The sequence below is a fragment of the Rutidosis leptorrhynchoides genome, chromosome 3 (assembly GCF_046630445.1).
Source record: "Rutidosis leptorrhynchoides isolate AG116_Rl617_1_P2 chromosome 3, CSIRO_AGI_Rlap_v1, whole genome shotgun sequence".
NCBI lineage: Eukaryota > Viridiplantae > Streptophyta > Magnoliopsida > Asterales > Asteraceae > Rutidosis > Rutidosis leptorrhynchoides.
The window spans coordinates 675,874,634-675,901,164 of record NC_092335.1 but is presented as its reverse complement, the minus strand read 5'-3'; the positions used below and the strand labels follow the sequence as shown (position 1 = coordinate 675,901,164).

At 32.2% G+C, this 26,531-nt stretch overlaps 4 protein-coding genes across 6 annotated transcripts; 3 read left to right on the top strand and 1 right to left on the bottom strand.

Annotated features, from left to right (window-relative positions):
- The first annotated feature begins 9,866 nt into the window (after nt 1–9,866).
- LOC139902644 (uncharacterized) lies at nt 9,867–10,286 on the top strand. The gene has a single exon (XM_071885251.1). The coding sequence runs from the start codon at nt 9,867–9,869 to the stop codon at nt 10,284–10,286; it is 420 nt and encodes a 139-aa protein (XP_071741352.1).
- Nucleotides 10,287–10,307: 21 nt separating this feature from the next.
- LOC139902643 (uncharacterized) lies at nt 10,308–10,856 on the top strand. The gene is made up of 2 exons (XM_071885249.1): nt 10,308–10,566; nt 10,669–10,856. Exons 1-2 carry the CDS (start codon nt 10,308–10,310, stop codon nt 10,854–10,856), a joined length of 447 nt encoding a protein of 148 aa, XP_071741350.1.
- Nucleotides 10,857–15,595: 4,739 nt separating this feature from the next.
- LOC139899400 (alkylated DNA repair protein ALKBH8 homolog) lies at nt 15,596–18,157 on the bottom strand. Of its 3 annotated transcripts, none has more exons than XM_071882226.1 (4): nt 17,858–18,157; nt 16,996–17,027; nt 16,585–16,791; nt 15,596–16,156 (listed from the first exon to the last, which is right to left on the bottom strand). In XM_071882226.1, exons 1-4 carry the CDS (start codon nt 18,072–18,074, stop codon nt 15,851–15,853), a joined length of 762 nt encoding a protein of 253 aa, XP_071738327.1. In that variant the 5' UTR covers nt 18,075–18,157; the 3' UTR covers nt 15,596–15,850. The 3 variants fall into 3 exon arrangements, with proteins under 3 accessions (XP_071738327.1, XP_071738328.1, XP_071738329.1); XM_071882227.1 differs by having other exon boundaries at nt 16,996–17,024; XM_071882228.1 differs by having other exon boundaries at nt 15,991–16,156; nt 16,590–16,791.
- Nucleotides 18,158–20,289: 2,132 nt separating this feature from the next.
- On the top strand, nt 20,290–25,617 carry LOC139902642 (uncharacterized). Its single transcript, XM_071885248.1, has 2 exons — nt 20,290–20,878; nt 25,433–25,617. The coding sequence occupies exons 1-2, from the start codon at nt 20,290–20,292 to the stop codon at nt 25,615–25,617; spliced, it is 774 nt and encodes a 257-aa protein (XP_071741349.1).
- Nucleotides 25,618–26,531: the final 914 nt, after the last annotated feature.

Here is a 26,531-nt window from a genome sequence, read left to right as displayed (position 1 = left end):
CCGGCTCCAACTCGATCGCATGGTCAACCTCCCTTCTAGGTGGTAACTTCTTTGGTAACTCCTTGGGCATGACATCCTTGAACTCATCAAGGACCTTCTCAATTTCTTTGGGTACCTCTAGTTTTCCCTTATCTTCAACCGTCTCTTGCTTTGCTACCGCTAAATAGCATGTCTCATTCTTGTTGTACCCCTTCTTGAATTGCATGGCCGAAAGTGACTTAGATGCACTCTTGCTTCCACGTTCGGTTGACACCATACAAGTCTTCTCACCATCCAAGATACACAGTGAATTAGCAAACGGCATAGGGAAACCGCGTACCTTATCTAGGAACTCCATCCCAAGTACCAACTTGAAGTCGTCCATAGGCACGACTGAGAGATCAATCATTCCTTCCCATTCTCCAATCTTCACATATACGTCTTTAGCCACCCCACTAATCGGTCTGGCACTCGTGTTCACCGTCTTCATCATGCCACTCTCTTTTGTTTCCTTAAGTCCTAGCCTTTTGGCTTCATCGGTGGAGATAAAGTTATGAGTTGCTCCCGTATCCACCAAAGCTCGTACCCGATCTCCACAAATGTTAATATCTACGAATTGGAGTCCTTTAGCCACTACCTTGGGTATCTCCGTCTTGGCCTTGATTGCGTTGAGGATATGCATTGATCCTATGCACCGCTCCTCATCCTGACAACCCGCCTTTTGAGCTTCCATAGCATGAAGGCTAGCTTTCTTCGGACAATCTCGGGCTCTATGCGGTCCATCACATATGAAACATCCATCATTCTTGTAAGAAGTTTTTATGCTCTTGTTATTCCCGGTTGGTGGCTTACGTGTATTATCATTCCTTGATTGGGCGGGCTTATCTCCCCCACCTTTCTCATGGCTCACCTTCTTATCTTTTGACTTGAACGAATCTTTCCTATTAGCATGGTCGACTAGTGCCTCCGCTTGAGCAATTGCGGTGGCAAGGTCTTGGACTCCTCGTCTCTCCAACTCCGTTTTAGCCCAAGGTTGCAAACCATCGAGAAAATAGAAGAGGAGAATATCATCGGGAATATCTGGGACCTCCAGGCTAAGGTTCGTGAATTCTTTAATATACTCCTGAATCGTCCCGGAATGATGTAATTTACGTAGACGACTCATCGCATCCTTTTGAGCATTCTTGGGGTAGAATTGATTCTTAAGTTCAGTAAGGAAATCATCCCAAGTATCAATAGTAACCGTACCTTTCTCGATATCTCCATATCGACGACGCCACCATAACGCTGCGGTATCCTTCAGGTAACGGGTTGCCGTCTTGATCTTCATTGCATCATCCACTATGTTGACTCCCTCCAAGTATTGTTCCATCTCCCATATAAAATCATCAACCGCTCGGGCTTCCCGCTTCCCCACGAACGGTGACGGCTTGGGAACGTCCACCTTCGGATCATTGCATCCAGTGTTGCTACCCCCACTAGCCATGAATCTCAAACAAGAGTTCATGTTGGTTTGTAAATCCACGAGGCGTTGGTGAATAGTGGAGACCTCCCCCTCCATTTCGCCTCGCAACTTCGTAATCTCACCCATGAGCATACCCCTTAAGTCATGGATCTCACGTCGCATGTCAACGTCTAGCACGTTGATTGCACTCTTGCAATCATCTTTCAATTCGTCAAAGTCCCCGTCCAAACCATCCAAACGTTGGTGGACGTCTTCGACCTTTGCTTTCACGTCGTCCATGGATGTCTCTACATCCATGATCCTCTTGTCCAAGTTTGCGACAAAGTCTTTGGACATACCTCGGTTCTTCTTGGCTCCTTGTCGAGTCTCTACCCGACCACGAGTCTCATCACCCATCACACCACTTGTTGCGCTCACATTCTTCTCGGTCTCGGTTGCCATCTCCTTGAATCGACCTTGCTCTGATACCAAATGTCACGGACTTATCTCGATAAGCTCACGTGCGGCACTTAGTCTCTACTAAGTCAGCCTTACTCGGACCTTAAATGATTCAAGTAACCAAAAGAGAAAATATTATAGAACAAGTGGAATTGAAGAAGATACTTATATTGCTTGAGAATGCTTTACAAGAGAGAATGTTTGAGATTTGAGGTGTGGTGTGCCAAATGAGACCACCCCTATTTATACTGCTTCTAACACAAAATGGATGGCTAAGATTAATCTAAATCAATGGTTAGGATCTAAGTACTAGAAACTTCAAGTATATACATGGAGATAGATATTTCCATGAACATTCCATACCATTCCATGGAAGAACTCATGGGAAAGTTCTAGGGAGCTTCCATGATGTTCTTGGACCTTCCATGAAGTTCTTGGGTTAAAACCCTTAATTGGGTCATAATCTTAGTGGGTTGGGCCACAAACTTATTGGGTTGTGACATAACACTACTACTTTAATTTAACACATTAATTATAGTGCCTGCTCATCAATCTAAAGCAATTTAGTGTTTACTTATCTGGTTGTTTGTTAAAGAGATTTGTTACCCATCAATATTTCAATAGGCATAAAAGGGATAACATCAAAGCCGGTGTTGTACATGTAATTGTTTAAACGTTCGAGTAACTGGCTTAAACTGGTAAAGGTCAAAATGGGTTATTTTAGGCTAACTTTTAAGTGTCAAAAGGTTTATATTTTCATCCAATCTATAATGTCCGTGAATAAAGTTTTTTCAAAAAACGAAAATTTTTTTTTTGCTTCCCCCAGCTTTCACCGATTGGTTACTTCCCTCTTGATCCTACCACGAACATTAATAAAGACACTTTGTGATAAATGTTTTTATTTTGGCAGAAAAACACTCAAAGAATTAATATATAACAATTATCGTGTTTGTCGAGCGTATGTTGAGGTTTTAGATATTAGGGTTTATAGGGTTTAGAAATTTAGGATTTATGGTTTAGATTTAGGGTTTAGATTTAGGATTTAGATTGAGTTTTTAACACGAACGGTTTAGAGTTTAGGGTTTAGGGTTTAGGGTTTTGGGTTTAGGGAATAAACCCAAAACACTAAACCCTGAACCCTAAACTCTAAATCGGGTTAAATTTTACTTCACAAAACATGAAAAACAAAACGTTAACATTCTTCACGATCAATATTATCTTGAATGTTATTTTTGTCGATCTTTTTCCCGCCTAAATAATAACATTCATCACGAAGTGTCTTTTTTAAATGTTTATATTTTCGTGTGATCTTGATGTCTGGAAAAAAAAAATTTCCAAAAAAAAAAAAAAAAACAAAATCAAATTTGCTTCCCCCGATTGGTTACTTCCCCATTGATCCTGCCCCTATATATATATATATATATATATATATATATATATATATATATATATATATATATATATATATATATATATATATATATATATATATATATATCTTTTGTGACAACTAACGCTAATACCTTTATTAAGTAAATAAAAAGTTCTATGATTTTTTTCCTAAAAACTATACGTGTTTTTATTTATTAAACGCATATTCCCTACATTTTTACTCTACGCGGATTATTTCTACAGAAGACTGAATTTCTAATTCATGCTCGAGTGCTGCGGGTTTGCGACAATCATGGTTGGTTTATGCGCTCATGTGTTAACTGTGATAAAGAATTGGTTGAAAGAGACTCGCTTGATAAAAAAGGGACTATGTGCTGGTGTACTCAATTCACCGATGAAGCGGCTTGGGTCCGAAAGTTAGTTTATTACTTTTTTAAAATTAATGAACATATAATAAACTTATGGTACAATATTAACTATTATCGACGTAACCTTCTATAGGATACGTACTACAATGCGAGTAACTGGTAAAAGTGGAAGTTGTGATATCATACTGTTTGACAAACTATTGTCCAAGTTGGCTGGAAAGAGTAAGGCCTGGCTTAATGCTAAGGCAGGATCAGTAAGTTTTGAACTTATCAATAATATCTTACTTTCTATTGATACAAACCTATTTTACTGCTTTTTAGTAAACTAAATTGGCTACAATTCTTTTGTAGTATGATGTACCTGTTGATGTTCCATCTGAGCCTGTGGATCTTAACAACCGAAATTTTGTTTTCTTAAAAAAAAAAACTGATAGTTACGTCAACAACAATTACAATAGTCACACCAAGTCGACAAACATCTGATGCAGCTGCATCTCTCAAAATACCAAAGATTCAACCATTCTGATTTGATGCATTGTCAAATTTTTGAATAAATATAACGTGTGTTTTTTCAACACGCAATACTCATACTACAATAAACGTGGTCTGATTGTGCAACCACACGAGGCAAACGCCTCAAACAAAGTTTTTTATTTGTTTTTATGTTGCATTTTAATGACTACATTTCCTTCTAGATTTTTTATATAATAAATATGTTTTTTGGTTTTCATTACCAATGCTTTTTATATGTCTACAATAACTGTTTAAGTATTTTATACTATGTTCAACTTATAAAGTGTTTTACAGACATATATGGTTGGATTTTAAATTTCAAGTTCATACATTCGATACAGAACAACTAACATAACTACTTACATTAAATACAATAATTATAAATATTATTTCTGTACAAACTCTCACATAGCCTCGCGAATTCGCGGGTCCTCCACTAGTTAAGAAAATATAACTTGAATGACTGATGATAGCAAAATTGATTGTTGATCAGGTTTTAAAAAGTCTCTACATAAGCTTAAACCCTTGATTTCATTAATTTGTTCCCATTTAGGGTTTTCAGCAAAATCGTGTTTTTCTTCATGTGCTTGGTATAGTCGCTCAATATCATATGTAGTTGGTTATCTAAAATACTCTTGTTTATGCAAATATGTCACACACATACAAAAGTTGTTTAAACACAATAGGATGATGTTTTCTCACTCATTTGAAAGCACTGGTTGAACATATCAACCTTTGTACCGTACGCCAATTGGTTTTAGAATTGCGTCGGTTATTTGTTTAAACAATGCAAAATTCTCGGGCAAAAGATCACTTAAGTAATCAGAAACACCTTGTACAATACGTAAAAATAATTGGCTGTGCATACGAAAACGACTTGTAAAACTATCTGGAGGATATCTAGGCTCCTTCTCAATCTCTATGTTCATTCTCGTGAGGGACTTTAACTAGGACTTTCATAAAACTTAATAAAAGTTACATCTTTGGTCAGTTTCCTCATTCGCATAAATTTGCATAATAACAAGTGAAGTTTGGACATATCACCATTCTTGCCTAACAAAAATTATGTAACCTTTTGCTTAATCACCGAAAGTCGATTGACATCGGTCTATTTCTGTTCGAAACATCACTAGATGAGCTCTTTGTATGCAGTCGTTGTGTAGAGTGGAAATTCAAATGAAGAACCTAGCTTAATGACAATACAACTCGTCACAAAGTGAGTCTTTATCTACACCGATTGTGTGATGATCATCATCGCCGAACAACTGTGTTTTAATTTTAGCTTGTCTCCCATATTCTCCTTATTTAAAACTCCATTTGTTGTTTCTTTTTACTAATATTTTTTCACCAATCACTTTAACATTTGAACAAATCAATTTAGATCTAGATGCACCTTATTAACATTTGAACCAATCAAATTTGATCAACATTTTAAGACAAAGCAAGCGCACTTGTCACACTGCCTTCAAGCAGAATTAATGTCTAAAAACCTTTTAGATACATAATTTACATTTTGGGTGGAGCTCTCAGTCAGTTAATAAAAACTTTCAAGCCAAATCCAATCAATCAGTAGTAGGGTACAGCCACTTAAATAGATCAGGTAAATGTAATTGCTAGCTCATCAAGCCAAACCATTGTTTTGGGAGCGAAAGAAAGGACAACATAGAGAACCCAACAAAGACATACACAAAACATGGACCACGGCTAAAAAAAACAAGCCAACAAAGAACAAAGACACTTACAAAACGCAGACCACGGCTAAAAAAACAAGTCAACAACAAAGAACAAACGTCCTGAACGGAACAACCTAACAAACACAACAAACGTAGGTACAGCAAACTACAAAACAACAAATTAGAAACAAAAACCAACCAACATGACAACAAAACACAAACAAAACAGACGGGAACCTAAACAAACCAACAAACAAAACTAAACCGACGGGCAAAGAAAAAATAAGCTCAGAACAACCCAACCCAAATTAAACAACCAAACAGAGTGACATTAATGACAACTCTTGAAATTTCAAAATCCGTTTAACATCCACACAGTTAGCCTATCAAAGTAGTAGTAGGCAAAACATCAACATGCGTTCAGTTTATAAACAAATTCAAGATTTTTTTTTACCATATATAAAACTACCTTCACTCAACTATTAAAGATAATCCAAAACCCTCTAATCTCTTCAAAAAACTCTCATCATCGGATGTAGAGGGGAGTGGGGTGGCTACATGAGGTTTCTTGCCATCTATCATAACATATTCATATTAATTTAAAACAATGAATTCACAAAAAAAAAAAAATATATAAAAAAAATAACTTTTTTTTAAAAAAAAAAACAAAAAACAAAAAAATGCATGTAAACTAACCAGTCTTTTGAGGGGTAGGCATCTTTTCCTTCTTGTCAGTGCTGGGGGTCTTAATAGCAGACTTATTGGGTGTCTTCCTTCCAGTTTGGTTCTACAATAATAAGAAAAACAGATAAAAAAAAAATAAGCATAAAAGAATATCGAAGGATTATAAGAAATTAACAAAATTAAAGAAAAAAGAAACAAGTTTTAAGAAATAACATAAATACACCACATACCTTTAACAACCAAGAATCTAGGCCAAACACCCCAATAGAATTAGAGGTCCTAAAAAACAATAAAATATAAAATTAAAATTAGAAAACCTTCCAATGCTTTACAGTTACATTTTATATGCTCTGTCAAAAGATGATATACCGGGAGCAAGCCTTGCACGAATTAGCAACATCAGATGTAGAGGCAACAGGTTGTTTTGAAGGAAGTGGGGTGGCTACATGAGGTTTCTCGCCATCTATCATAACATATTCATAATAATTTAAAACAATGAATTGATAAAAAAAAAAAATTACACTTTTTTTTTCCCAGTTTTAGCATGTTACATATTTTTCAAATAAAAACAAAAAAAAATGCATGTAAACTAACCAGTCTTTTGAGGAGTAGACATCTTTTCCTTCTTGTCAGTGGTGGGGGTCTTAATAGCAGACTTTCTACAATAATAAGAAAAACATACTGTATAAAAAAACAATAAGCATAAAAGAATATCAAAGGATTATAAGAAATTAAACAAAAGAAAAAAGAAACAAGTATTAAGAAACTTCATCATGAACATGATTGAAAAACTTTGGACTCAACTTTTAACTAAATTCACAGACAAGACCCATACACATTTATATATGTATACAATTGAAAAAAGAGTAATATCACTCATAACCAGATATATATAAATAGCATGTAAAATTGAAATAACATAAATACACCACATACCTCATCTAGATCATCAGAACCAGAGTCATTCTTCTTGTGTGCTACCAACCAGGCATGTACTCTGCCAACATCCAGCCTTCGCTGCGTTTAATAGTTTGCAGATGAAACTTTAAGCTCAACTTTTAAATAAATAAATTCACATATATATGAACCATACACATTTATATTTATATATGTATAATAATGTTAGAATTGTAGTGTATTTAGATTAATTGATTAGTTTTAATTTAGATGTTATATAATAGTGATGGGTGTTAATTTAAATGTTATGAGGGAATTTTTATAGAAGAAATGGTGAAGACTAGTTTTTAGAAAGAAATTCTTTATTGCTATTGAATTGTGTTTGTGTTTGTGTACATCTCATTTTACAACATCACAAGCCTATTTATAGGCCTCATGATGTATAGGTTGATGCTTCTAGCATTTTCTGATATTTTTAACTAGTTAAGTATTCTACAAACTTCTAGTAGTTCATACTTGGTAAATATCTACTACTAGTAAATATCTAATACTTGTAAGTATTAGTTAATTCTAGATTAATCTAGAAAAACATTAATATTTCAACAAATAATAATCACAGTAGAAGAGAGTAACATATATATAGCATGTAAAATAGAAATAACATAACTACGACATACATCATAATCTTGAGGCAATAAATAATTGGAATCAACATATTCAGAGTCAGAATCACCATCCAGTTTAGGTCTCCTAAAAACAATAAAATATAAAATTAAAATTAGAAAACCTTCCAATGCTTTACAGTTACATTTTATATGATCTGTTAAAAGAATCTTATGAAAAATTTTCATAACAGTGATATACCAGAAGGAAGCCTGAGGAACATAAAATGTAGAGGCAATATCCTTCTTTCTCTGCCTTAACTGGCTTGTCTGATTTCCCTGACTTGACTCATTTGTCTGCTTTGTCTCGTTTGTCTGCTTTGTCTCGTCTTCAGAAAAATATTAAAAAGTAGAGTAAATTAAATAGTGCATAATCATATGTATTTTCAAAAGCACAAAAAAGTATTCAAATTTATACCATTGATAGTTGAAAATCATATGTATAAATTTATTCAAATCATATTTCTATCGATATATAAACCTAGAATGGTTACGAAAGTATAAATAAATAAAAAATAAATAAAAATCATTGAATAAATAAAATACTTTTGTATAAATAAATTTGAATATTCTTCTAAATTTATTCAAATAGATATGCATAGTTGAATATATTCTTCTAAAAATCATCTGTTTTTATGCATGATATATACTTTCAAATTAGAAGAATATATCATGCATAGTTGAAAATCATATGATATATTCAAATTTATTTATACTTTCAAAAGTATTTAATCTGTTTTTATGCATGATATATTCTTCTAATTTATCAACTCACGCATTAGAAGAATATATCATGCATAAAAACAGATTAAAATATATTCTATCGATATATAAACCTAGAATGATTACGAAAGTATAAATAAATAAAAAATAAAAAAATTCATCGAATAAATAAAAACCTAAGAGATACGGAGTAATAAATATATGCATATTTGATTTGATAAATTAGAGTTGTTACCCCCAATACTCCATTAAGGATTGTGATTACAGTAGATTCGAGAGTAAACGATTATCGGCAAGTATATGTATGTGTATTTGTTTGAGAGCAAAAACAATGTTAGGGTTTAGCAGATTGGGTTAATGAGGTTTTTAATTTGGGATGAATTTATTTTGGGTGCTTTGATTGAGATAAATAAATAAATGTATCTTGACGGATGAAAGAGGGTATAAGACTGGTATTAACGTGGCACGCGCCAAACGAGCTGGCGGTATCTGACGCCCTGACGCCATTATCGTGGCGTCAAAAACTAACGCTAGGGGGCGTCACTTGATGATTTGACTGAAAAAAACGGAGCTTCAAAGGACGTGTGGTAGCCTGTGATTGGTTAGGGTAATATATTCGTTACGCAACGGATATATACCCGTTTTTTCTATTTATTTAAAAAAAAACATTTTTACTCCTTTTTATTCCTATTTAAACACCAAAAATTCTATCATTTTTCACACATTTCATTCTTACTCTTTTTCTTTCCATATTTTTTTTAATAAAAGTTTACTAGTTTATAAATTGGGTTCGAGGTTATGGGGGTCTAATTCCGACTCCGAAGATTTGTGGATTGTTCAATTAATTCAAGAAATAGAAGATGATGATTCCGAAGTCGAATCGGCACCATCTATTCCGAGAGTTAGAGGTTACATTCCTAGGGAACGGGAGGTTGCTGCACAACGTTTGTGGGATGATTATTTTTGTGAGACGCCAAAATATCCACACACAATAAATAAAAGGCGTTTTCGTATGCGAATACAATTATTTCTTCGGATAGTGCAAGATATAACTACTTTCCAAAGTGATAATATGCCAGAATATTTTAGTTACTTTTCTCAACGAGTTGATGGTATCGGTAGGCCTACATTTACTACTTTACAAAAATGTATGTCGGCTATACGCCAATTGGCGTATGGCAACGCTCCCGATATGTGGGATGAATATTTGCAAATGAGTGAGCAAACATCAATACTATGTCTAGATTACTTTTGTATGTGTGTTATTACTTTGTACAAAAGGGAATACATGCGATCTCCGAATGAACACGATGTTGCTAGATTATATAGTGCACACGAAGAGAGACATGGTTTTAGGGGTATGCTCGGGAGTATAGATTGTATGCACTGGGAGTGGAGGAATTGTCATGTTGCTTTAAAAGGACAATACACTCGGGGTGATCACAAGAAACCGACCCTTATGCTTGAAGCAGTTGCTTTATATGACTTGTGAATTTGGCATGCTTTTTTTGGGATGGCGGGTTCCAACAATGATATTAACATTTTAAACCAATCACCTATATTTGATAAACTTAAGAACGGAACATTTTCATCCGCACCATTTGAGGTAAATGGGCATGAATATGGATATTACCTTGCGGATGGTATATATCCCGATTGGGCAACTTTAGTTAAAGGATATTCATGTCCTACTGAAGAACCAACAATCAAGTTTATTAGATTTCAAGCTAGTGCCCGAAAGGATATAGAGAGGGCATTTGGGGTTCTTCAAGGTCGTTTTCATATTATACGCATAGCTTAACGAAGTATGTCAGTTAACAGGATGCGAAGAGTGATGGAATGTTGTCTCATATTACATAACATGATACTTGAAGATACTAAATGGGAAGAAAGATTCACTACCGAAGAAATGGAAAATGGTATGGAACGTATACGGAACAGAGGACGGGATCGAGACATCATCGCAAGAGAAGTAAGGGATCGAGATATGCACAACCAACTTGCCGAGGATTTAGTCGAGCATATTTGGAACCTTCCACCCACTTTTCGCAATGCAAATTAGTTTTTTTTATTGAATCTATGTAATCGTTAATTTATGTATTTTAAATTCTTATGAAAAATTAATTATGTATTTTTTATTTAATATGTAATTTATTTTATTTTGTTGTATTTATTTACCATTTTAATTCATTTGAAAAAAAATACAAAACTGGTGGACCCTACTAAATTTGACACTACCATTTGACATTTGGGGTTATTGGAGGGTTAAAATCTGACACTGCCATATCACAGGCAAATGCACTTTTTGAGCCAAAAAGTACAAATCTGTCTGTAATGTCACAGGTAGGGTTAGAACTAGTTTAATAGTCACAATTTTGATTGAATGGGGGAGGACACCCCTTTTTCAACTGGCCAATAAGCAATTAATTTAACACCTCATTTGGAATTAAGTTGCAAGTAAACGGACATAGTTGGTGACCGAATAAGGAGTCCATTCAACTCGGCCCAATAAGTTAAAAAGAAACAGGCCCTCAGAATAACAGCAGCATCCCTATAACAAAAGCTATGAAAGACCAACTATAGATGGTGAACAAAAGAACATATAACTCGGTTCATTATAAACTCGGCTCGTTAAGCATTACTAGAGCTCGTAAAGCAAAACTCGAGCTCGTTAAGAAAAATTCAAATTTGTTAATAAATTAAGTTCATCAAAGAGCATATTTGACATAGTTACATAAATTACAAGTCCTAGTTTAATTTTAATATTTGACATAATTACATTAATTACAAGTTCATTCAGCAAAGTTATATCATAAATATTCTTTAATTTTAATACTTCAACAAATTAAATTGTTCATAATTTCATAATACCACTGAAAAGCTTGTAGCTTATCACAAAATAATAAAACTGAAATGTAAAGAATGCAAATACTCAAAACAACTTCAAACATCCAACACCTAAACGACCATCTGTAAAGAAGATCCAAAACTTGCACGTCTAGATTCATCCCATACATTCAAGGCCCTTTATCGCTTTTGCTTCAACAACCTCTTCATCTTCCTCATCACAACTTTTTACATTTTTCTCTCCAACATATGGATATTCACCACTATTTAAGTTATTTGTTTGAAGAAACTTGCACAGGTGTACTTCATTCCATTTCACTTGTTCCTTCCATTAGAATGAGTGTACCTAATACAAGATAAAATTTCTGATTAGGAGTTCACAATCACAAGGCAATAATTAAAGAGAAGATCCACATACCGTTGAAATAATCTAAAAGCCATGCATACACCTTTGTAAGTTATAGATTTAGTGTTCATCATCTAACACTAACCATATGTAAAGCCACATGAATGCTAAGTTATATGTACCAAATATATAAAAACACACCGAATACAATATACATCCAAAACTAACCATATATAAATGCAACTATGTCACCACAAGTTAAGACTTTGTATGGTGCAAGCATTTAATTATTTCTTCATCTTATAATCAATTAATCAACAAGTTTGCAACTCTAGTTTCCTGTATCAAAGACAAATCAAATGGATTCTTCATTCGAGCAAAGTATTAATAACATTTAAAGACAAATCAAAAGGATTCTTCATTCGAGCAAAGTATTAATAACATTTAAATCCAGTAATAAAACTAAATGACAAAAAATAATCCTTCAAGTTTTCAAATTTGTTACCTTTTAACTTCGAGAAGAATAAATAATTTATTGTTTGTTTTATTAATGTTCCGGAAGTATAAGTGGTAAGGAATGAGCGATTTGGTGTTCATGAATCATGATAGTTGAATGCAAAAAGCAGAGGATAAGTGTTAGAAAAAAAAGATTTGGAATTCGAAAATAAGTATGAGATTTGGGATAAGTACAGATGTATTGAAATTAAAAGGAATTCAAGCGTAGGCTTGGGGAAAAGGAATAAACATAAATCCTATTGGTTTTGGAATGGTGGCAGCCAGATAATCAACTTCCAATGTATATCTACTTTCCACACAGTTCCTTTTTTAATTAATATTATTAATTATTAATTATAATCTATTCGTTATTAATATTAATATTTTAATTATATATGTATATATTAAAGCTCGTTTAGGCTCGCGAGCTCAAACGAGCTCGATATCTAAAGCTCGAGCTCGAGCTCGTATATTAAACGATCCCTAACTTAAGCTCGAACTCGGACTCGAGCTCGTTTAGGCTCGGCTCGAAACGAGCTTTTATCGAGTCGAGCTCGCGTAGCTCACGAGTAGCTTGGCTCATTTACAGCCCTAATGGTGATGGTGGTATGGCGACAACAAGTATTATGAACTTAGAATTATCCATTTAAGGACACGTTGACACTCTTCCATTTTCACATTATTAAAATAGTAATTTTAATGTGTTGGTTTATTGTTGAGTTTGGATTGTGTTGAATGATCCATAAATCATAACTTATTTGGCCCGAATTCGGTTGATTGGTATATTATAAGAATGTTGTTTTATTTTTTACTTTGGTTTATATTTTGTATATGATATATGATTTGGTGATATGAATTATTAACTAACTAACTAATAGACAAAAGTTATGAATAGTACTAGAGGTATTTTCGACTTTTCACTCTTTTTTAAAATTTTTTAACTAAATTTCATTTTACGCCCCCACATTTTTGGAAAAATTCAAATCGACCCCCCAAACAGGGGGTAAAGTGTCAAATAACCATTCTCATAAAAAATCTTAAATAAACTCCACCTAAATATTCAACGGGTCATATCTTCTCGCTCGCAACGAGTTAAATTTTTCCGACACCATCGTTAAACTCGAAATAATTTTAGGAACACAATGTCACTAGCTATACGCAAAACGGACGTTTTTTAAAAAACGCTAAATATTTGGGGTACTTTTCATACGCGTTGATTTTGCGTTAAATTTTTAAAAGTCGACAATTCCATAGCGAAATGCGGAAATGCACATATATTGTTAATTTAAAATAACATTTAAATCTCTCACAGGTTATACCTTTTAGTTCGACTCGAGTTGCGCTTCAACGACATCATCGTTAGCCACAAAATAATTTTACTAAACGCAATAAAATACATTAAAAATCGAACCCCCAGCGCGAAGCGAGGGTTCGGTAACTAGTTTAGTCTAAGGGTAAAATTGTCTATTTAGTTATTCACACCATTTATTCAGCATAATAAGTAAACACAATTATTCATTAACTGATTATTGTATATAATCATTCTATATCCATACTGTCATCTTTATCCATACGTAACTTAATGAGAAAAAAAGTAAACAGACCCTCATTATCTTTGGTTGCTAAGGTGTGAAGTTTTATTCTATGAGGACTTGTGCTGTAAAGACTATGGTGGTTAATGTTGGATGCTGAAGATCAATGGTTATAGTGTTAATATTGGTTTTAGGGTTCAATTATAAAAGCGTTTTACCATTTTATTTTTTATCATCTAATTAGGGATGATAATGGGCGAGAAAAAACCCGTGACCCGCGGTTACCCGATCCGCGATGGGCGGGCAAAATCATAAAATCTTACCCGTCGACGGGTAAAAAACTATACCAGTCGACGGGTCGCGGGTGGGTTACGGGTATACACTACCCTTCGCGGGTAAAACCCGATCCGCCAATCCAAGAGAATTTTTTTTTAATTTACCAGCGAGTTTACACATACAATTATTAAATAAAAAACGATTTTACTTGTAGTGGAATAATAATTAAATATATAATATTACATATAAGTAAAAAACTTGATTTTTACGTCATTTTACTTGTAATTTGTACATATAGTTAATAATTAATAAAATTATTTTTAACTAACTAGTGAATTTTTATTACCCGCGGGTAAACCCGCGACCCGCGGGTATCCGCAGGTCACGGGCATGGGCGAAATGTTTTTACCCGCGGGCGGATAACGGATCTCAACGAGCAAAAAGACCCGACGGGCAAGTCGCTGGTATATAGGATCCGCGCCCATCGCATGCGGGCGCCATCCCTACATCTAATTTCATCATCTCTCTCACACTCCAATATTTGATGAGACTGCTTTCTTCATCCTCCTTTTGTTTCTTCGTTCATATTGTTTAGAGATTTGTTCTTTTCTTGTTAATATGTTCATTACTTTTTCTGTAGATTGTTATTGAGATTGATTATTTTTGAATATTGTTAAAGCTGAATCATTATGTTGATAATATCACTTAAGTTTTGGATTGTTTTCAGTAACAAATAGAAATGCTATTACTATGTGTCCACATGAATCTAGAAAATCTTAAGGGGGCGTTTGGTTGGAGGGATTTCAAAGGATTTCATGGGATTTGCATTTGAAATCCTATGAAAAGATATGTTTGGTTGGAGTTTTTAAGAATGGGATTTGTAATTTGAAATCCTATGGCATTTGAAATCCTAGGATTTCAAATCCCCGAACCAAACGCCACCTTAGAATTATTCTAAATTTAATTTGTTAGTCTTAAAGGTGTATTTGGTTTTGGTTTTAAATCCTTATGAAATTATTGTATTTTGGTGAAAAAATTAATAACCCCATGTTATTATGTTATTATTGTTTTGTTCCTTTAAAGGTAGATTACCATAAACTTTATACTCACTAAACCTACATCAAGAAACACAACTTCAAGTATTGAACTCCTTAAGTTCAAAATTTAGCAGTAATTAACCTTAAGGATAAAAACGTTTATAATACCATTATTTGTACTACATTATTATTGTTATACTATAGTAATGTATAATAATATACTAATTGAAAAACCAATGTTCATCGAAGTGTTTTTTATTAACAAAGGAGCATTTTTCATCTACAGTGTTTTTTTCTTTTTTCGGGACAATAAATTTCAATGATTATATATTTTTTTCCGATACACATGAATGATTCATTGAGTGGTTGTCCGCCCCTTTGTTATCCCTCATACAAACACAACACCACAGCCGCAGCAACACGCGACTACCACCTTACCTTGTTTATATCAAAAGGTAGAAACATTGAAAAGGAACGGTGTTTTAGATATAACATAGCAGTTGAATAGAGTATAACTAGAGTATTATTCGGTGTTGCAGAGCTTTCGTAATGTAATAGAGGTTCTTCGTTTCTGATCAATTTCTAGGCCATCCCATTTTTGGAAACCGGGTTTTCGGTTGATCTCGTGCTTCCATTTGTACCGGGCTTCACCCCATATTAAGAGTAGAGATCCAGGTGTCAAGTATACAGGAATCTTGGACTCTGTCTGTTTTTCATCGGTTCCTGAACCATTTTGAGCACGGCTGAAATGCATCACACAAGATGATTCAAGGGAGACTAGAGCTATTCCATCTTCAAACCGCATTAGGTCAACATGTGCACAAATTCCCTGACAAAAGAGATTCAGAATAATGGGATCATACTTGGGTATAAATAGGTTAATTGTAAATGCAAATGGGCCGGCCGGTTTTCCCGACCCACCAACATGTTTTTTTTTTTTTTTTTTTAATCTTTTTTCTTTAAACTTATCATCAATAATAATAATTTCATATGTAATAGTGTAATAATACATGTAAAACTATATCGGAAGATTAGTTTAACATTCTGTAATACATTGACTTTGAAAGATGTAAGCATGCATTTAAGACTTAGATTCAAAACTACTAAGTTGTTTAATCGCGACAGTTTTCATATTATGTAGTACACCTTTTGAGCATGCATAAAAACGTAATCACTCAGTGTAGTGTGTTTCTAACCAATAATTGTTGGTATAAATATAATATAATGTGCAAGATTATAGAAATAATAGAAAAATACCTCACCTGGCTGGTATGAGTTAACGATGAGCTGATTAAAAAGGGGCTCTCTGTTCAGTAGCTCTGATGGAAATATGCATTCTTGTTTATCCATTTCACAAGTACTTGTGTCAAACGATTCAGGATCATAATCACTATACTGAACAAGTTCCCGCATACATGTCGAAAGCTCATTTGCCCATTCCGGAAGATCACCAAACCTCATTGCCTGCCCAATGAGAGTAAAAACTTCTTGAAGTTTTTTTTTTTTTTTTTTTTTTATTATTTTTTTTATTTTTAAAAGAACTCTAGCACAACCATAACACAATGCTGCAATGCTAAAGAGAGCAACAGTTTTCATATGTTGTATAATCCTATTGACATTGTTAACTGCATATATGGCATCAGGGTATGTCCATGTTAATTGTCAAACCTGGTTGTGAGAGGCATCACTGAACCATCCTTCTGCATTGCAAGTTACAAAAAAATTAAATAAGTTACACTAGTGACTTGTACAAAGATAAATACATGACAAGCATACGAGAACACAATTTAAAATTTTTGTTAAAGTGCCATTTAAGAAATCATTCCAACCATATCACATGTTCACATATAAACTATATGTGGGCGTAATTTGCAACAAAAGTCGTATTAGTAGTTTAGTACCCATTTGAAGATAATTACTTAGGTGTGCCATGATAAGTAACATCGAAATGATTACTTTCAGGTTCCAGCACCAAAACTGTGTCCTTCTTACATAATCAAGAAAACGAATTGTAGCTAAATCGTAATTTATGGAAAGTACCATCACCAGAACACGCATATTAAACAACTTATATTTGGAGCAGCAGTTTCATATCAACTTCATTTTTCTTGGAATTAATAGTAGTTTCAGACAAAAGCAAGTTTTAATGTTTAAAGCATACAAAAGATTTTAGCGTAAGTTGGACACATTTCGGAAGAACGGCGAAAATTGCCTAGAAGTTACATAAATTAAAACATTTCATAACAATGAACCCTTCATGTACAGAATTGGATTTTATTATTCTGTTCTTTTTTAATAAGATAATTCTAAATTTTATATAGGCAGCATTGTTGAATTTTGTAGCTTATGCCATCTTTTTTGACATTTATATAGTCTCAGCTCAAAATTCATATTTGGAAGCCTGTCAATTGTTCAATATAGTAAACCACAATCATACTAACAGAAACACAAATCTAACTTAAATATACAGCATAAATTAATCTAGTAGTATAAAAGAATTAAGAAATGAAATGGAAATAAGAAAATAGACCTTGAATGACTGATGATAGCAAAATTGATTGTTGATCAGGTGTTAAAAAGTCTCTACATAAGCTTAAACCCTTGATTTCATCAATTTGCTCCCATTTAGGGTTTTCACCAAATACTGATTGATTTGAGCATTTGAGCGGCTGTTTACGGTCATCGTTGTCACTATCTTCCGATGAATCTCCAAATGCTTCGTGAATTAGCGTCTTGTATTCTTCCATTGTCAACGAGATTTTGTCTTAGGGTCTCAGTTGATTGTTTGCTAATTTCAGAAATTTGCAAGAAGGCGGCTTTGAGCCAATAGTTTTCTTTCAACTTTTGTTTTTCTTTCTGAATTAAGGTTTTGATAAGGTAAAGACAAAATTACGCGTTTGGTCCCTGTGGTATGTATTAAACTGCATGTTAACACTTAAACTTATTTTTAACTTGGTTGGTCAAAGATGACGTCTATTAGTGAGTTGTCGTTAAGTCACCCATTTGCCATGCCCATAAGGGTATTTTCGTCATTTTAAGAATTTCTTCATCATTAAGTCCTCATTTCCACTTTCCCTTCATCAAATTACACCTGCAGGCTCGATCACTATTGGCACTCTTCAGAGCCTGATCACTTTTGGTACTCTTCAGAGCATAATCATCTATTGAATTCGGAGGACGAGTCTCAAACAAACGAACCACTGCTAAATGGAAAATTGATCTTTTGAAAGATCTTGTTTCTTGTGCTCGTTTCTATTTCCTGTTAGCGGTGGCGATGGAGATCTACATTGGGGTTACATGTGTTACTTCTGCTGGCTTCTTTCAAAAACTATTACCGGAGAAAGCACAAAATGAAAGTCAATAGAGAACACATAGAACGTGTTTAAAGGGCATCGTTTAGGTGTTTGTAAACAATGAAACATTAAAATTGTAATAAAAAATAGTGAAGTTGAAAGGAAGATAAGCATATTGTAAGTGAGAAAAGCAAATTCAAACACTTATTTTTACAACCTTTTATATTATATATTTTTATAAAAAAAAAAAACTAACTTGTTTTGTGGATATTCATCATCAGTCATTTTAAAGGACAACAAGGCTTACTCGAAGTAAACAAAATATACACGGGGTTTGTAAATTATAAATTGTAGTGACGAAGAGTTTTTAATTTATAAATTGCAATTTGTGATTAATTATGAACAAATAATCGTGATGAATGATTGCTCGACATGAAAAAATAAGGTTATTGATAATAAAAAAAAAAAGGAAGAAAGACGTGATGGGGAATAAGTAAAGGGAAATGACAAAAATATCCTCATATGTCAGACATATCACACTTTTTATCATATTTTTAAAAGAAAAAGTGTTTGATTCGAGGACTAACTATTAAACTTTTGCAAACCACGAGTACCAACCAAATCAAATAAAAATTAAGGATAATCATGCAATTTAAGGATAATCATGAAAAGGTAAAACTAAAAAAAGAAATTAAAAACATTCATTTACTTTCCTCTATTTTTTTTTTTGTTAAAAAATTAAGAACATTGTTTTTTATACTTGTTTATTATCATTCTTTTTGCTTTTTCTCAAAATAAAACCCTTGGAACAAAGTTTTATATTAACAATAGGTTTACTACCATATTAGTGGGTTAGGTAAAAAAAACTTATTAAAATACATTTAAATTTTGATTTATAAATTTACACATATAAGCCTTTATAATCTTACAAATTTTTCAAAATCTTACAAATTTTTTGTATATATATAACCTTTTCAAAATATTAGTTTATTTGTTAATAAATTTTAATTGCTAATAAAACATGCTAGTTTAAAAGATAAAAATAAAAATGTAGAAACATTTTTCACTTCACAATTGTCATATAGGTTACATTAATTTTTATTGTCATTCTGTCACAAAATTATTATATATAAAAAGTTGCTTAATTAAATTTATCAATTACCCTAATCAACGGTGCAAACAGTATAGTATAATATAATAATTAGAACGACGATCAAGGCCTCCGAATAACAGGAGTCTACAAAAAAGTAATAAGAGAGGTGTACAGACTAATCAATTGTATATTGTAATTTCTATCTATATTCTTGTATCTATAAAACGACTTGTAACGGTGATCAGGCGATGGCGTGGGAGCCGAGGTGGCAGCCGGCCACGCCCTGGTGTTCCAGGTATCGGAGCGTGGAGGAGGGCGGGGGAGAGGGGCGTGGCGGTGGTGCGTGGGTTGGAAACGGAACCGGTAACGGGTGTGGGGGTTTGTGGTTGGGACACTTGGCACATTTTCATTTGATGGAGAATATATCCGTTGGAAGTTTCGGTTTTAATAAATAAAAAAAATTAATCCAATATTATTTATCCTATATATACACATCTATTTTACTCATTCTATATACATTTCTTTCCTCCAATAATACTTTTCCTTTCATATTTACAAACACTATAAAATTTCATAATGGATAAAACATTCAAAATGCTCGAGTTTATTATTGATGACGATTCGGATGATGAAAAAATATATAATTTTGTTAGTAGCTTGGCGGACGAAGATGTCGAGGGAGAAGCTACAAGTTCACGAGTCCCTCGCCCCCATACCTATATTCCAAGGGATCGCGAAGATGCGGCAGTGAGGTTATACAACGATTATTTTTCTGAAACTCCAAATTATACGGAAAAGAACTTTAAACGACGTTATCGAATGAGTCGTGAATTATTTCTCCGTATCATCGAAGGTATATCAAACTTTAATAGTAATGATATTCCCGATTATTTTATGTTTTTTAGGGAACGTCCCGATGCTACTGGTCGTCAAAGTTTGACGATACTTCAAAAATGCACGGCGGCCATACGTCAAATGGCGTATGGAACTACACCTGATTTACATGACGAATACATAAAAATTGGTGAGAAAACAGCTGCTTTATGTTTAGATAATTTTTGTAGATGCGTGTTTCATTTGTTTGCTAGACAGTACTTGAGAAAACCAACAGCCGAAGATATTGCTCGGCTTTATAATTTTCATGCCCAAAAACATGGTTTACCCGGTATGCTTGGTAGTATTGTGCGACCAAATTTAAACTTTAATCTTTGTATATTTCCGACACGATAAGCAAAGTTTGTAAGTTGAATCTCAAGAATTTTGAACTGTGTTCATACATTCATTTAACCTCGACCAAATTCCAAAGATTCACGAACCATTATAGGAACGGATATGATTATATATGTATATATGTATATATTATAACTTGAAAAGGTTAGCAAGTATTAGACGTATAATAGTTTACATAAACGTATTTATTTCAAAGTATATTTAGAATAATTATCGATGGAATTAAAAGATAATATCAAAAGATTGAAATATCAAATACATTGAATTATGATTTCGAGTCTCTATTGAGAGGTCCACTTTGATTTAGAAAAACCTTTCCTTTTTAACGATATTCGGAATAAATGGTAAAGTGATCTTCGAATAAGGACAAAGTGTCAAGTAGTGAGAGCAAGTCAGATTGGTGGAAATTTCTGTTAAATTCCAATACATGCCTTACAATAATTGCCTCGTGACTTTTGATAAGATAAATTAATTAACCTTCATATTAGGTATTGTGAAAGTAAAATTAGGGATTATAGGTAAATTAGAGAATAGATATTGACAAGTTAAATAGATCGACATTTTACATTAAGATGATTCCTTACGTTTGATTTTCCTTTAGACTTAATCCTACGAGTCATAATTAAACTGGAAGTTAAAACCTTGAAACCTGATATGATTTATATACGATTTTTACTTTCATAAACGAAAATGTCATTTCGATATAATAGACTTTTTAAGAACGTCTTATAACATAACAACTTCTTCTATTATAACCGTTGTGATAAAATGATTTGGAATATAAAGTAATTGAAATATTAAAATGTCTTTGTAAACGTTTTATATAAATAAAGTATATCAATTTTAAACTTTAAAAATACAAAGTTACGAAATAGTAATTCTTGATATTTAAACAATTCCTAAATACATAAATTTTGAATATCATTAGTTTTGAAAAACTATATATTAAGTAAAGAGTTCAAACTTATATTTTGAAATGAAAATATATATTTTAACTTAGTCATAAAACGTCCTGATTTAAAATAATATATTTTGACAAACAAAGAGTCACTGATTTATAGAAGCAAATTACCACAACACTCAATTTTACAAGTTACATTTATCACAAAATAATTTATTGATGAGTAAGTCAAATTATTAATAAGGGTACACGTCGCGTAACGTAAAAGGCTAGTTTTCTAAACGTACGAAGGTGCGCTCGAAAAACCGAAAGTGGTACACGAGTCGAGTGACAGCGTCCGTGTCATTTGAGTAAAAATTATATTTTTACCATGAACGTAAATATAATATAATATATAATTAATTATATAAATTAAATATAATATATATAATATTATAAAAAACCATAGTTGCCCATGTTTAAAACGAATGTGAGCTAGGATTACTAATCATGCGATCGCATGTTTAATAGAGGGGACACTCATGCGGTCACATGAGTGTCGGTAGCCAGAAATATGTATAAAACTCGCGAGCTGGTTCATTCGATAAAATTTGTATCTCTATCCTACTTCTTACATAATTATAATTATATTTATTATTAAGTTTATTATATTATTAGGTATTAATATTAAGCAAAAATTGTTAGTATTAATATTATTAGTATTATTGTTACTTATATACATAAAATACTACGACAAGGGGTACGCGCGAGCTATTGTAACATGGGTTTTATGAGCGGGATAGGGCTAAGGAAATTATGGGTTATAGCTATGGAGGTGATGGGTATGGTTCATGGGTATGCTCGTGAGGTCACTCTAGTGGTCATTATCTCCGTTGCGTCTACGTACCTTTCCTGCAAATATTGAATCTCAATATTGATACGTGAGTACTCATAAATTAACTTTTATATATTAATAGGGTATCCCTGACTAGTGCTCGAGAATATAGGATTATGCATGTTTGTACTTTTGATATTGCCTTTAGTTAGGTTATGTTGAATCCTGAATTAGTTATATATGCGATTGAGATAAGGTATAAGATATGCATGTCGTTGGAAAGCTAGCATAAAATTAAGAACTTTTCCTTTAGATATCGAATGGTTTTGATGAACGGATTTGAAGTTATAGTCAATCGAATTTTTGTATTATTATTAAAAATGATTATTATTATCGTCGTTATTATCGTCGTTTTAGTTTTATCTTATTATTATTATTATTATTATCTTTATCAATAAAAGGATTTATCATTAAAAATTGTTATTTTTATTATTATTACTATCGTTATTATCGTTAAAGTTATAATTAGTATTATTATTATTATCATATTATTATTATTATTATTATTATTATTATTATTATTATTATTATTATTATTATTATTATTATTATTATTATTATTATCATTATTAATATATATATCATTATTTAAAAATGGTTATTGATATTGTTATTATTATTATTATATTATCATTAAAATAATTATTAGTATTATCGTTAATAATGTCATAGTAATTATCATTATTAGTATTATTGTAATTAAAACTAATGTTAGTAACACCTAATTATTTTGATTACTATTATTATCATTATTATGAACACGATATAAAAATCGATTAAAAGCTATTAAACGAAACGATTAGGAAATAATGAGTATGAGTATCATGATGAAATTAAAATATTGTAATATTGATTTAGATAAAATTACCGTTCTTATTTTTATTATTACTATTTTTATTAAAAGTATCGTTAGTACTAAAATTATCATTTTAACGAAAATTATTATTTTAATGGAAATATCATTGTTATTATAAAATATCATTATTATTATCATTTTAAATAGAGTTATTATTATAAAGTTAATATTAAAAAGTATTGTAAATATTAAAGTTATCATCATTAGAATTATCGTCTTATCATAATATTGCTTTTAGTAAATATAAATATTGATATTTTTATTAATAGAATAATAATAATTATTATTATTATAAAATAATACAACTTTTATTTATTATTATTATCAATACTATTTTATCAAATAAATATGTAATACAAATAATATAATTACCTTAATAAAATCTAACATAATATTTTTATGATATTAAATGAACTTTATAAATTTTACTACTTAAGATATATAAAAGTATATTTTTATTATATAACTTTTAATAATAAATGAATTATATTTTTTACTCTAATATAATCTTTTAAAAATATTTAAAAATATAAAACGATGATATTTAAACTATATGATAATCATGTATAAATTTTGGGAATCATTTTGAGTCAAATTGAATTTTGTTGACTTTTGCATATTAGTCTCGAGCATTAGGATTGTGATACACTATGACCTAAACTAAATTGTTAGACAAATTTTGACCAACATATATATATATATATATATATATATATATATATATATATATATATATATATATATATATATATATATATATATATATATATATATATATATATATATATATATATATATATATATATATATATATATATATATATAGGTTCGTAAATCCGAAGCCAACCTTGCACTTGTTCAATGACGTTATATGTATTTTTACTACGAAATACAATAGGTGAGTTTCATTTGCCTTTTTACCCTTTATATTTTTTGGCTGAGAATACATGTGCAATTTTTATAAATGTTTTACGAAATAGACACAAGTAATTGAAACTACATTATATGGGTGAATGATCGAAGCCGAATATGCCCCTTTTGCTTGGTAACCTAAGAATTAGTAAACCGATCTACTAATTGACACGAATCCTAAAGATAGACCTATTGGGCCTAACGAACCTCATCCAAAGTACCGGGTGCTTTAGTACTTCGATGTTGTTTTTATCATGTCCGAAGGATTTCCCGGAATGATAGGGGATATTCTTATATGCATCTTGTTAATGTCGGTTACCAGGTGTTCACCATATGAATGATTTTTGTCTCTATGCATGGGACGTATATTTATGAGAACTGTAAATGAAATTCTTGTGGTCTATTAAAATGAAGAAAATGAATTATTATGATAAACTAATGAACTCACCAACCTTTTGGTTGACATTTTAAAGCATGTTTATTTTCAGGATTGAAAGAAATCTTCCGCTGTGCGTTTGCTCATTTTCATGATATTACTTGGAGTCTTTCATGGCATATTTCGAAGAACGTTGCATTCGAGTCATTGAGTTCATCAAAGATTACTATTAAGTCAACTTATAGTTGGATATTGGATATTACGAAATAGTATGCATGCCTGTCAAATTTCGATGTAAAGAAAGTTTGTCTTTTAAAAACGAATGCAATGTTTGTAAAACGTATCATATAGAGGTCAAATACCTCGCGATGTAATCAGCTATTGTGAATCATTTATAATGTATATGAACGGGTCCTTTCATATTGATTGTATGCATTGGAAGTGGAAGAATTGTCCAATTGTATGGCAAGGTCAATAAACTAGAGGTGATAAAAAAAGGCCCGTCCATTATGCTAGAAGCAGTCGCCTCGCAAGATTTGTGGATATGGCATGCATTCTTTGGTATGGCAGGTGCGAACAACAACATTAACGTTTTAAATTATTCACCATTGTTCAACACTATTGGAACTGCTCCACCTTCACCATTCGATGTTAACGGGCATCACTACGAAAGAGGATATTACCTAGGTGATGGTATATACCCCGATTGGGCAATATTGGTCAAAGCTCACCATTCTCCAACTGACGAACCGTGAAAAAAATTTAAAAGGTTTCAAGAAAGTGCAAGAAAAGATATTGAGCGTGCATTTGGAGTATTACAGGGTAGATTTCAAATGTTAAAAACTCCGGCGAGATCTATGGACTTCAACAAAATAAGAAGACATATGTATGCGTGTATCGTATTACATAACATGATTCAAGAAAATAACGGGTTTGTTATTGGGAAGAAAGAAGAAAGAATGATATAACGGAACCCACCACGACGGTTACACAGGGATTTGAGGGATCGAGATGCAATGGTTAAGGAAATAAGAGATAAGCAAGTTCACAAACAGTTAGAGGCAGATTTAACCGAGCACGTTTGGAACTTATCACCTTACTTCCGTACCGCTAATATTATTGAGTAATTTGTTATGTATTTCTAGTTTCGGTTAAGATTTTTAAATTATGTAATTTTTAATTTCAGTAATTTAAATTAATGTTCTTCGTGTTTACTTATTGAGTAATGTAATATTATTTTTAAACATCACTTTTAATCAACACACAAACGGTTACATTTTTTAAACACTTTTATTCAACACACAAACAGTTACATTTTTTAAACCAGAACTAAATTAAACTGAAATACAACATAAGATCTTAAAACACAAACATCGATGAATTCAGTAGAGTTCATAAAAAAAACGACCATCTGTGTCGTACTCTGGAGCCACCGGTTCATCTTTTTCTTCTTCGGCTGCTTCATCGATGTAACGCCAACCCAACGTTTTTTCGTCTTCAAGAACCACATACAGAGTAATGCGGTTACCATGATCTTCATTTATCCCATACCATTGATCATAGGTACGGAGATAGCTTGCCTCCATCTCATCATCATATTCGTCTTCAAAAAACAACACATCCATGTATTCACACGGTACATTTACCTTCAGAAAGGCTAGCAGATCGT

What these genes read in the sequence shown, in the direction of transcription:
- LOC139902644 (XM_071885251.1), top strand. Translation starts at nt 9,867, where the DNA reads ATGCCAGAATATTTTAGTTACTTTTCTCAACGAGTTGATGGTATCGGT.
- LOC139902643 (XM_071885249.1), top strand. Translation starts at nt 10,308, where the DNA reads ATGGCGGGTTCCAACAATGATATTAACATTTTAAACCAATCACCTATA. An exon ending in GGCATTTGGGGTTCTTCAAG is followed by an intron (nt 10,567 to 10,668) that starts GTCGTTTTCATA and finishes TGATACTTGAAG; the next exon opens with ATACTAAATGGGAAGAAAGA.
- LOC139899400 (XM_071882226.1), bottom strand. Translation starts at nt 18,074, where the DNA reads ATGGAAGAATACAAGACGCTAATTCACGAAGCATTTGGAGATTCATCG. An exon ending in GCTATCATCAGTCATTCAAG is followed by an intron (nt 17,028 to 17,857) that starts GTCTATTTTCTT and finishes CTTGCAATGCAG; the next exon opens with AAGGATGGTTCAGTGATGCC. An exon ending in ACTCATACCAGCCAGGTGAG is followed by an intron (nt 16,157 to 16,584) that starts GTATTTTTCTAT and finishes CTCTTTTGTCAG; the next exon opens with GGAATTTGTGCACATGTTGA.
- LOC139902642 (XM_071885248.1), top strand. Translation starts at nt 20,290, where the DNA reads ATGGATAAAACATTCAAAATGCTCGAGTTTATTATTGATGACGATTCG. An exon ending in CCAAAAACATGGTTTACCCG is followed by an intron (nt 20,879 to 25,432) that starts GTATGCTTGGTA and finishes TTGGTATGGCAG; the next exon opens with GTGCGAACAACAACATTAAC.